The 11963-nt window shown below is 32.2% G+C and overlaps 2 protein-coding genes across 2 annotated transcripts; one reads left to right on the forward strand and one right to left on the reverse strand.

The window, feature by feature from the left end:
• Nucleotides 1-191: 191 nt before the first annotated feature.
• Nucleotides 192-5561, forward strand: LOC123669877 (cyclin-dependent kinase 10). Its single transcript, XM_045603402.1, has 8 exons — nt 192-369; nt 449-561; nt 1103-1175; nt 1448-1622; nt 2252-2454; nt 3123-3350; nt 4884-5102; nt 5319-5561. Exons 1-8 carry the CDS (start codon nt 360-362, stop codon nt 5504-5506), a joined length of 1209 nt encoding a protein of 402 aa, XP_045459358.1. The 5' UTR covers nt 192-359; the 3' UTR covers nt 5507-5561.
• Nucleotides 5559-8964, reverse strand: LOC123669866 (zinc finger protein weckle-like). The gene is made up of 5 exons (XM_045603394.1): nt 8678-8964; nt 7812-8563; nt 7017-7205; nt 5810-5918; nt 5559-5727 (listed from the first exon to the last, which is right to left on the reverse strand). The coding sequence occupies exons 1-5, from the start codon at nt 8813-8815 to the stop codon at nt 5620-5622; spliced, it is 1296 nt and encodes a 431-aa protein (XP_045459350.1). The 5' UTR covers nt 8816-8964; the 3' UTR covers nt 5559-5619.
• Between the last annotated feature and the right edge of the window lie 2999 nt (nt 8965-11963).

Consider the following 11963-nt stretch of genomic DNA (forward strand, 5'->3'; position numbering starts at 1 on the left):
GAGTAAAATAACTTTCTTATACAAATTATAATTACATTATAACCAATTAACCACGAGTCCACGAATGACAGAATCACGCTATCACGAAGCGAAGGTATTAGTTAGTGATTAGTTATAACCGTATTCATGGAGCATAGAGATGCTCCATGACCGTATTTGATAAGCTGTGCAATATATTTTATCTGTATTTTTAAATCCGACGGACTGCCGCACACTGCCGCACAGTCGGCTTGCAGTTGTTTTGTTTATTATTTACTGAATATAATTTGTAATAAATTACATGAAATAAATATTAAATGAAAATCTCTAACATTAAACGAATTATATTATAATATTCCATACATTCTTGTTCGTACAAAATGTCTCAAAGTAAGTATTTTTATTAATTTGTGGCTGTTAATTTTTGATTAGAAATATTACTTAGTAATTTTAATATTTTTTAATGTAGCTTCTGAAAAACCAACTCAAGACGTTGCCGATCCTACGGGCCCTGCAGCTCGCAAGGGCGTACTTATTTCGTTTAGAACAGGGAAGATTATGGAAATACCAGAAAAAGATATTGTAAGTCTACATAACCTCATTATTTATTTATCCCACGAAATAAGTATAATATGAACCCCATGTAAATTTATTTTTTATATTGGATGGATTGTTCGTTAAAAATATGATGCACATAGAAATATACAAAAAAGAAAGACAACTGCATTGAAATATACAACCTAACACAAAGAGCAAGTAACATATATATATATCTTAATATATATAAATCTCGTGTCACAATGTTTGTCCTCAATGGACTCCTAAACTACTTAACCGATTTTAGTCAAATTTGCACACCGTGTGCAGTTTGATCCAACTTAAAAGATAGGCTATATTTTATTTTGAAATATTATGTTATTATTATATTTCAGAAAAAAATAAAGTGATACGAAGTTCGCCAGGTCAGCTAGTATATAATAATATGAAATATATATATATATACATATATATATGGTCTACAACTATGTCTATATTTACTTTAAAATACTAATTATTTAATATGTTGTGTAAAACACTGTTAAGTAAATAAAAAATAACTGTAATTTTTTTGGAACATCTGCAGTTAGGAAGATGCAGATTTGTTGGAGAATTCGAAAAACTAAATCGCATTGGTGAAGGCACATATGGAATTGTGTGTAAGTACAAAATTTATACCTGTATGCTTTTTTGTAGTTTGTTTTTCAAGAATCATTTTAGACTTTTCAAGTTTAATTTAGTATACATATATACTATCATAGTCAATTAGTGTTTTATGAAAATGTTAACAAAATTCTGCAGTTCAATCTTCTATTTCAATTTTGTTATTCTCTAACATAACTATAGATACCTTTGATCTATATCATATCATAAAAAAATCTGAAAGTAGACTTAAAAAGACTGAATTAGTTAACTGATTTTGTTCATACAGATAGAGCAAAAGACAAATTAAATGGAAACATTGTGGCACTAAAGAAAGTGAGAATGGATGTTGAAAAAGATGGGCTGCCATTGAGTGGTCTCCGAGAAATTCAAGTTTTAATGGCTTGCCGTCATGAAAATATTGTACAGTTGAAGGAAGTTCTTGTTGGAAGATCTCTTGAAAGGTATTATCAATTAATGCATATTGAAACTGTATCTACAGTCTACAGTCAGTCAGAACGATCCTGAGTTATTTTCAAAATACATTCTTTAAATAGAATTGTAGCAAATGTATAAATTTTTCATTGATGATGCTGTGTTTTTCTTCTGTCTTTTCGTCTGCTTCATAACCACAAAATGAGCAAAATTTTTTGAAACAAGTACCACATACCTAACACGTAATACCCCCAACTTTCAAAATAGCAATATCTTAGGAATGGTGATTGAGGAGAAAAAAAAGGATTTAGAACAATTTTGTCAATAATTTTATGATCTACAAATTTTGGCTATATTTTTGATAAAACTTACTGTTTTCGAGAAAAATACAAAAAAAAAATCGAAATATTTTGTTTTACCTTGAATAACTTTTAGCAAACATGGGATTGATGTTAGACTTCACTTTATTTCTACTAATATACCCAAAACATTAACTCTCGGAGTTTTTATTTTTATGATAACTATTCTTTTGTCTAATTTGGACAAACTATACTCAACCCCACTCTTTATATATATCTAATGTACATTATAAATAATTTTTAACATAAACATATGTGTTTTTATTAATGCCTCATCTTAAAATTATCTTTTATTACAGCATTTTCTTGTCAATGGAATATTGTGAGCAAGACTTGGCATCTTTACTTGACAACATGTCATCACCATTTACTGAATCACAAGTTAAATGCCTGATGCTCCAAGTGCTGAAAGGCTTGAAATATCTTCATTCAAATTTCATTGTACATCGAGACCTGAAAGTATCCAATTTACTACTGACGGATAAAGGATGTGTTAAAATAGGTAAATTATTTTTTTCAATTACAGTTTTTAAAAGTCCCATCAATGTAAGAAAATTGGTATTCTCTGTTGGTAAAATAATTGGAGCCAATTTGCCATAATTTGTATCAAGAGTGACAGTCATTCTCAGATCTGTAAGTGTGACTAACAGCTTTATTTGCTCTTTAAAGCATGATAGAAAAATAGTACAAACATATATGTTATTGTGTTACTTATATAAATATTGATGCTTACTTTGAATGGGATTTGAACTAAACAATTTTCATTACAACACCAAAATGGTTGTTACATTCTAAAGTAAATGCAAGAGTAAATAAGAAAAAAATATGTAAATATGAAAGACTAGCCGACCCGTGCCCACTTCGTTGGTCATTAATTACTTTTTGTGATTTCGTATTCTCGTATTTCTTCGATTTGATTTACATATACTATTATTTTTCACTGAATTTTTTGTGCAATAATAATAAAATATAGCCTATATCACTCCTGAATAGAGTAGTCCTTTCTGTTAGTGAAAGAATTTTCATGATCGGATCAGTATTTGCGAAGATTACCCCCCTACAAAAAACAAACAAAGTTAGCAACTTTACCTCTTTATAATATTAGTATAGAAGTATAAATGATCAATTATATTTTAAGAACTTAATTATAATTTTGTTATTTAATTTCAGCTGATTTTGGCTTAGCTCGCTGGTTAGGGGCACCAGCACGTAGTGCAACTCCAAGGGTTGTTACTCTGTGGTATAGAGCACCTGAACTACTTCTACAGTCACCAAAACAAACTCCAGCTCTGGATATGTGGGCAGCAGGATGTATTCTCGGTGAACTGTTGGCAAACAAACCTCTGCTTCCAGGAAGAACGGAAATTGAGCAGCTTGAACTAATTGTTGATTTGCTTGGTAAGTTTATTATTAATCTTAAAATTAGGTAAAGGTACCACATATGTTTTGACTAGCCTATTAGCGCAATTTGTAGTGTCTCTGATTTCTGCTTCTAACGAGTCTGATTCCTATACTACCTACTGGAGTTTACTCCTTAAGAAAGTGATACCATGATATTTCGACAACGCGTTGGCGCAGCAGGCACATCGTTTCAGCCTATTGCAGTCCACTATTGGACGTAGGCCTGCACATGTTCGCGCCAAAAATGGCGTGAACTCGTGTGTTGCCCATATTCACCTCGCTGGGCAGGCGGGTTGGTTACCGCAGGACTGGCTTTGTCGCACAGAAGACGCTGACGCTGTCCCCGTCTTCGGCCTGTGTATTTCAAAGCCAGCATTTGGCAGGTTATCCCGCCATATTTTAAGTTCCAAGGTGGCAGTGGAACTGTATTATCTCTTAGTCGCCTCTTACGACACCCACAGGAAGAGAGGGGGTGGCTATATTCTTTAATGCCATAGCCACGCAGCAGGCACACCACTGGTTTATGGCAGTTGTGCTGGCAGTTTGATCCCCCACACATGACATATATTTGTATTATGCATACAGATGTTTGTCGTGGTCTGGTGTTGTTGCTTGTGTATCGTGAGTGTTGCTGGTTCCCCGACAGGAGAAAATCCTGGAGGCCGTTGAATGTGAAGCGTTTATATTATTTATTTATATTATGCCGTCGGCGTCAATTGCTTCACACGATTTCTGTATCCATATTTTTTAGTAGCACAGGCCTTATGTTGTTTCTTAAGGCGTAAGCTCCAATGTCCAGCTATATCAGTTGAATGTTTCATATAATCCAAGCCTATCTTAGAAAATGGAGACTGTGTGTGTGTATATTAGGGAAATTTATTTATTTATATAAACTAAAGTACCTGGGTGACCGAGCTTCTTGGTTTTTTAGTAAATCGTGTTTTTTGGAAATCATATTTAAATACGAATTACATATTTATAAAATATGAATAGTATTTTTTTTACCGACAATAATAAAAAATATAAATAAATATAAAAAATGTAAAATAAAAAAATATTTTTTTTTAAATTAATTAAAAAATAATAATGATAAAATATGAATAATATTTTTCGATTTTACCGACATAATTATAAAAAATAAGAACTGGTTATTTAAAAAAAAAAAATAACGACTGCAATAAGAAAAAAAAAAAAAAATAATAATCAATCTGGAAATTAGAGGATTTGAACCGTGGTGTTTTCGGTCGATCGTGACTGGCCGATTTCCCACTTGAGCTATTACAACTTTATTGAAAAGTGCGAAATTTACCTTCGTATTCTAACGATATTGTAGCTATTTTTTCATTGTCTACAAACCGGGATAAAACGACATTTTCTAAAAATGAATCTTAGCTAGATTTATGTATCTCCCCCGAAATCCCCTGCATACTAAATTTCATGAAAATCGTGGAGCGGAGCCAGATTCTATATAAAGAATTGCTCGTTTAATAGTATTAGATTTTAACTGTAAATTTAAATTTATATTTGCAGGTACACCATCAGATGCTATTTGGCCAGACTTTAGTTCATTACCGGCACTACAAAACTTCACTCTAAAACAACAGCCATATAATAACTTGAAACAAAAGTTTCCTTGGCTATCAGCTGCCGGTCTACGACTTTTGAATTTCTTATTCATGTATGACCCCAACAAGAGAGCAACTGCAGAGGAATGCCTCCAGAGTTCGTATTTCAAAGAACAACCACTGCGTAAGTAATCTATTACATCTTTGTGTTTAAATTTTTAGACGTATAATTAGGACGAAACTTTTTGTAGTCATTTATACAGTCTGACTCGTAAGTTCAAGTCAACTAAAACCTTTTAAAAAGTCCACAAATGTATATTCTGAATTTTTGTATCAAATGATATTGTGATTTGTGTTTTGTATAATTGAAACGTGACCTAGTTTATCTCATCATTTTCAGCTTGTGATCCGAAGCTAATGCCTAGCTTCCCGCAGCACAGAAATATGAAGGGACAGCAGAAGAGCTCTTCAAATCAGTTAAACATACCTTTGTCTAACCTAAACACTGGGGCTAATGACCAGACAAACAACCTCCCCGCCATTTCAGACTTGTTAGGATCACTTGTCAAGAAACGAAGATTAGAATAAAATGAAATTTATATTTTAGTGTGTGGTTCCAAATAAATGACTATAACATAACTTATTCTTTGCACATTTTACTTTATTTTTGGTTAGTAAGTTTCTGAGTCTACTGTTTCACATTAATCTGTCGAATCGTTGTCATCTGCAGATAAACCCATTGCCTGGCGGAATTTTTGATATTTTTGCAAAGTGATAGCGTCGTTGCTTTTGTTTTTCACTTTTTCTTTCTAAAATATAGTAATTAATATATACTAGTCATAATGCGTCTCAAAAAACAAAAGAAAAAAGCTAACAATAAGTATTACTTACAATTTCTTTTTCTTGCTTTTCAATATTCTTCAAAGTGCGAACACACTGCGAGCATAGTACGACATCTTCCATGTGATTAATGGTTTTCTTTCGGTGATGATGTTTCAGTCTAAGTAATAAATATATGCTGTGTGGTTACGGCAGTAAAGAATATACCCACCCCCTCTCTTCCCGTGGGCGTCGTAAGAGGCGACTGAGGGATAAAAATTCTACTACCATCTTGGAACTTAAAAAGCTGACGGCTTTGAAATACGCAGCTCGAAGACGGGCAGCAGCGTCTTCGGTGCGACAAAGCCAACACTGTAGTCGCCAACCCGACTGCCCAGCGTGGTGACTATGGGCAAAACACATGAGTTCACGCCATTTTTGGCGCGAACATGTGGAGGCCTATGTCCAGCTGTGGACTGCGATAGGCTGAAGTGAATAAATATAATAACAATAGGCTTTAACGATGATATTACTCTTCATTCCTTATATAAAGTGAGAAAATAAGGCAGTCAGCATTATAATAAAAAAAAACATATAATAAAAATGTAACGGATCGCTGTCTGTACATGGAAGATCATCACATGGAAGATATATATTAGAAAAAATATTACTGGGACCTTTCAAAACGCAAATAGCAAACCAATAATTGATAGAATTTTTGTCTGTTTATCTGTGCGTTTGTGCACGCTAATCTCAGAAACTGCTCGATTCGATTTGATTTAGATGGGAGTTTAAGTAATAGATTGGGGTAAGCTTCACTTAACATTTAGTATTTGTTTCATATCAATCGGTTCATAAATAAAAAAGTTATGCTAATTTGAAGAATCACGTTAACATGTAAATACCCAAAAAATGCTGTCCAGTCACTATTCCACGCGGCCGAAGTCGCGGGCACAGATAGTATTAATATAAAATTTAGTTTAAGTGTAAGTAATGAGTCCTACGCATTTCGCATAATTCAATAATGATCAAGCATACTACATGTTCATTAATATAAGAAATATATAGGTACCATATTTTCAACACTAATATTTAAATGAAATATTTTGAACCATGAGTCGAATTTATATAGAACATTTTAATCGACTACGGACGGTCTGAGTTTCAAATGTCAGATTCGACGGTGAAATCTAATTTCTTGAGACATATGTCCGTTGATACCTCACAAATTTAAAATATCCTAAATGTATTCGTTAATGAAGCCACAAAAATTACTTACAATTTGCCACAATAATCACACTGAAATTTATCTGATCGGTGTGTTATAATATGCCATCCCAATTCTTGATATGTAGGGTATAGTTCGGAACAGCGCGGACAAGCTATCTTGCCTTCTGATCTGCCACCATTGCTTTGATGCTCTATCAGTTGTTGCGAAGTTTGAAAGTTTTGATGGCAACTGGGACACCTGAAACACGCTCCGTTTGATTTGTTTCTTGAAATTGTAAGTTATGTTGTTTGTTTAGTAGGTAGAGTGGTTTACAAAAAGGCATTACAAAACTTTTCTGTTCAGCGTTAGGTTAATTATTACTTTTTTAACATTCAATCGTCGCGTACGTATATAATAAAAATATAAACCTACTTCTTGTGTACGAAAATCGTAAAAGATATTTTATACATGCAGTAATTTCTCAATTTCTTTAAAAATATTATCGCTTTTCATGTCGAACATTTAGCGAGATTAGCGAAAAGTTTAATTTTTAAAAATGGTTTGCTATATAAAAGTTACTGTATTTGAATGATGGCTACAATTTATACGTGGAAGATGTTATAGGCACTGCTAGTAACAATAAAATTGACATCGAATTATTATTCTGTTGTGTACTTTTATTTTTATTTACAGGGTTGTTCAAAACGTTATAAGCATGCAACTCACTGAAGATAAATTAATGCCAATATAAATTTCATATTATTTTCATTTTTTGTTAGTAGTCTTATTTGTAGGTGATACCGACTAATAAATCGATTTTCCAGAAAAATCGTTGTTTTAATCAATAATTTCAAAATATCTTACATAAATATGTTCGGTTGCAAGTGATAAGCCATATGCTCTATTATCTTCTTCGGATAAAAGTAGTGAAATTTTTTATCACAACATGTTAAATATCCTGGAACACCATGCCTATCTTTGTAATGTTTCATTAGCGATCGAAAGTGAAATCCTAATTCGTGACAAATGCAGCATTCCATTTTGTAAAATAAAGTTATTTGCTTGTCTAAATCTGCTCCTTGTTTTGCTGGGCGACCATCTATTAAAACAATAGGATCTAGTACGTCATTCGTAAAATTGTTATTTTCAGACCTATTTTTATCTTTATCTTTTGATAAAGTTTGTTGTTCTTTAACTGAACTTTTACTGTTTAGAAGAACTCGGTCTACGCTTTCGGTTATTGAAAACTCTTCCAATGGCATTGCTTCTAAAAATTTCATATCTGATGGTGACTTCTTTTTCGGTTGGTTTTGAGATAATTTTGCATCTCCTTGTTGAAATCTCGAAGGTGTTGAAGGCGAACTTGATTTTGGTGATAACTTTTCTTTTTCGTTATTAGATTTTATATCTGTTTTATGCTCTGAAAGAGTAGCAATGATAGGATGAAGTTTACTCTCAGGTAAATTTTGATTTAGCTTATTCTGGTTGCTTTTCATGTTATGAAAACTTAAAAATTTTTGCGTTTTCTCCACTTTGACTGTGTAAAGATGTAGTGCTCCGACTTGTTGCAAACATTCGTGACAAATAGCCTTAGGAAGGCTGTCGTCTGTCCGTATCTGTAAATTACAATGAAAAACGTGCACAGTAACAATGAATTTTGATTAATTTGCGTTTTACCTTAAAGAAACAAAATAAACGTTTCAAATGTAAATATTAAAATATAAACTTACAACGATACTAAACAATTTCTTTATTTTTCTTTTCATTTCGGTGGTAAGTGGTTTTAATTTAGCGACATCAGTGCATAGACACAAACGACACGATAATTCACGGACAATAATTTTTTCGAAAGATGCAAAGTCATTCATACTGATAATTTAATTGTAAAATGAGTTTAGAAAAATTTAAAATATTGTTTATTCTCCCATTACAACTTAGTTTGTTTAATGTCGTTGTGTGACTAGACATTGGACTAGACATACGTTTGTACGGATTTTTTTTAGTTAAACTAACCAAGTGGCCAGTTTTATTTTGCTGCGTTTTTCCCTCCACTCATCTCCATTCATCTATTAAAATTACAATCTGTAATAAAAGAAGTCGGAATTCTTGTGTGATTCAGTAAGTATCTACCTAAGTCACTCGTGGTGCGCAGTATGGATTCTTACAACGCAATAGGTACTTACTAGGTATTATAACAAAAACCAAATTTTTAAGAAACTAAATATTTAGATAATGTAATTTTTTTAAGACCTCCTCTGCGTAAATATTTTATTCAAGGTGTAATTAACTGCAGTATATTTTTCTACCCTGTTACTGGGATTTAACTTTTTATAATATTTTCTACCTTTAAAAAAAATGACCCCGAATGTACCCGAGTGTAAAGTACCGGTATTCGTTGAGGCCAGGGAGATGTTGGAAATATAAGTAAAACGAAAGTGGACTACTTTTTACTTTTATTACAACGCACAAACCTCCCATTCGAAGGAATGCAGTTAGGAGTCGAGAAGATATACTGTGAAGATATACTGTTACTGAAATTTTAAAAAGGACATTTTTCTATTAAAAGTTATAAATTTGATATGATGTCCATTAGTTAAATACTGGCGTAAAACGTTTGTAACATTTTATGCCTTATGAAAATATATGATTATTTAATTACGTTATGGTAATATGCTTAAATATTATCAATAATTTGGTAGGTACAACAGATTTGTTAATATTTTATGGAATATTTTTAATAGATACATTGCATTTTTAAAGTTTTGTTGAATTGTATGAAGACATGCCTTGCTCTTTTAGGTAATGATAAAAGATATATCTACTGAAAAGCATCGAAGTGAGAAGTTAGGAAATCACTAAGTTATTAAAATTTCAGTGTGGGTTGGTTTATCTAGAATTCTAAAACATGAACAGTTGAAATCTAAATATACACAAAAGTTTTTTGAAATTGAAAACTGTAGGGTAAATTTTGGTTTGTAGCTACGGTGCTGTGATTCGGTGATTTTCGTGATTAATTGCGGAAACTCCGCCATGGGATAATTCACGCTAGTTCTCGAGGAAACGGAGTGGAATGATTAGTGACCCGGTATACGAGTTAGCGTTTTAATCTGTGTCGAATGGTGAGACTTAAACGAAAAGTTTTTTCAACATGTTTTTTATATGAGTACATTGTACTTAATCCCTTCCATTTAAATCATATTAATCATGTGTTGATATTAATAAAAACGATATAAAGTAGTTCTACCTAAGTTTATATAAATAATAGGTACCTGCTAACGGGATTCGCAGGAAAATTAAATTCCGTAAAGAGCTCATTGTACGAATGAATATTAAAAAAAGTGCGTAAAATCAGTACCAACATAAAATGTAACTAATCTATAAATTTGTATTTACTCAAAATTTAGTTAATTATTTATTGGTAAGCGTCTTTGATACGACAAAGCCAGCCCTGCGGTCATCAACCCGCTCGCCCAGTGTGGTGACTATGAGCAAAACACACGAGTTCACGCCATTTTTGGCGCGAACTTGTGGAGACCTATGTCCAGCAGTGGACTGTGATAGGCTGAAATGATGATGATGATGATTGGTAACATGCAAGGAGGCGTGCAATGCCTCCAAGGAGGCTTTACTATACTCACAAATAAAGGTTACCGGAAGTTATAAACCTCTTATATTTTTGTAATGTTACAATACAAAAATATAAGAGGTAAACAAGGTTTACAAATTTTGCAATAATATTAAATTTTTGTACAGAATACATATGATGAATACGGTTATAGTAAAAAGAATCGATTTCATAAATATTGTGTTAGACGTAAACGTTTTGGATGTACGGATGATAGCAAGATAACGCGAATACACACTTGACGAAATAAGCTGTTTTTATTTTATTATGTCGGGAAACTATTAAATAAGAAGCCTATTGAATGTGAAAGCTTTACAAATTCTTTAAACTTTTACAATAAAAGTTTTTAGTTTCTACCATAATAAAATATTAAGACTGAATCAGAAGCAATCTGTGACTATCTGCTGTCACCGGGTATGATAGCTGAAAATAGTAACTTTATCTATAATATAAAAATGAGTCGCTGAATGTGTTGCTAAGCGCAAAACTCGAGAACAGTTGGACCGATTTCGCTAATTCTTTTTTTAAAATGTTCCTTGAAGTACGAGGATGGTTCTTACGGAGAGAAAAATTCTAAAAAAAAAAATAAATAAAATTAAAGAATCGACTGTTAGGCGATACGAAGTTCGCCGGTTCAGCTAGTTGTAGATAATATTAAATGAATATTCCGCACTAAAAAGAGCTTTTGAATATGGTAGCATGTATATATTTATATATATCTATTATATCCATTGCTGGTCTTTTTCTTTTCTCGCCAAGAAGAAGGATTAACAAATTACTGTTTTCTTAAAATCTATTAGTTTTTAGGATTCGTATTTTAATTCCAAAAAATTAATGAAATGTCTTTCCTGATTTTGTTTGTTAATATTAATTAAAAATTCTGCTAAAAACTTGAGTACAAAGTTTAGCTTTGTGAAGCAAATGAATATTAAGGGATTATTAGACAACCTTTATGATATGTCATAAAGGTTGTCTCTCAGGATATGTCCTGCAATCCAATCGCAAATTATTCCTATCGATTTCTATCCTACTAAATACCTTCTGATGTGTTGCATATAGGTCCTTTTACCGCCTAAAAATAGTGACAAAAACTTTTAAACTATTCACTGAAAATAGATAAAAGGTACAAGTACTTATATGTATGTGAAACAACTGAAATAGCGTCGTTTCCGAAGCAAGGATAATTGATAGGTTTCACACGTGATCGCCTTCTTCACTAGAGAGCACACGCTTCCCAACAGTCCACACACTAGTTCCTATTGCTTTTGATTCGCTATTCAATACTATCTGTGTATTGAAAAATTCAATGTTCTTATAAATTTATATATATAAAAGTTTAAATTTTTTATAGAATAGGGGCTTATACGTACTCGTATAAAAATATTCACGTA

This window comes from Melitaea cinxia, chromosome 1 (assembly GCF_905220565.1).
Source record: "Melitaea cinxia chromosome 1, ilMelCinx1.1, whole genome shotgun sequence".
NCBI lineage: Eukaryota > Metazoa > Arthropoda > Insecta > Lepidoptera > Nymphalidae > Melitaea > Melitaea cinxia.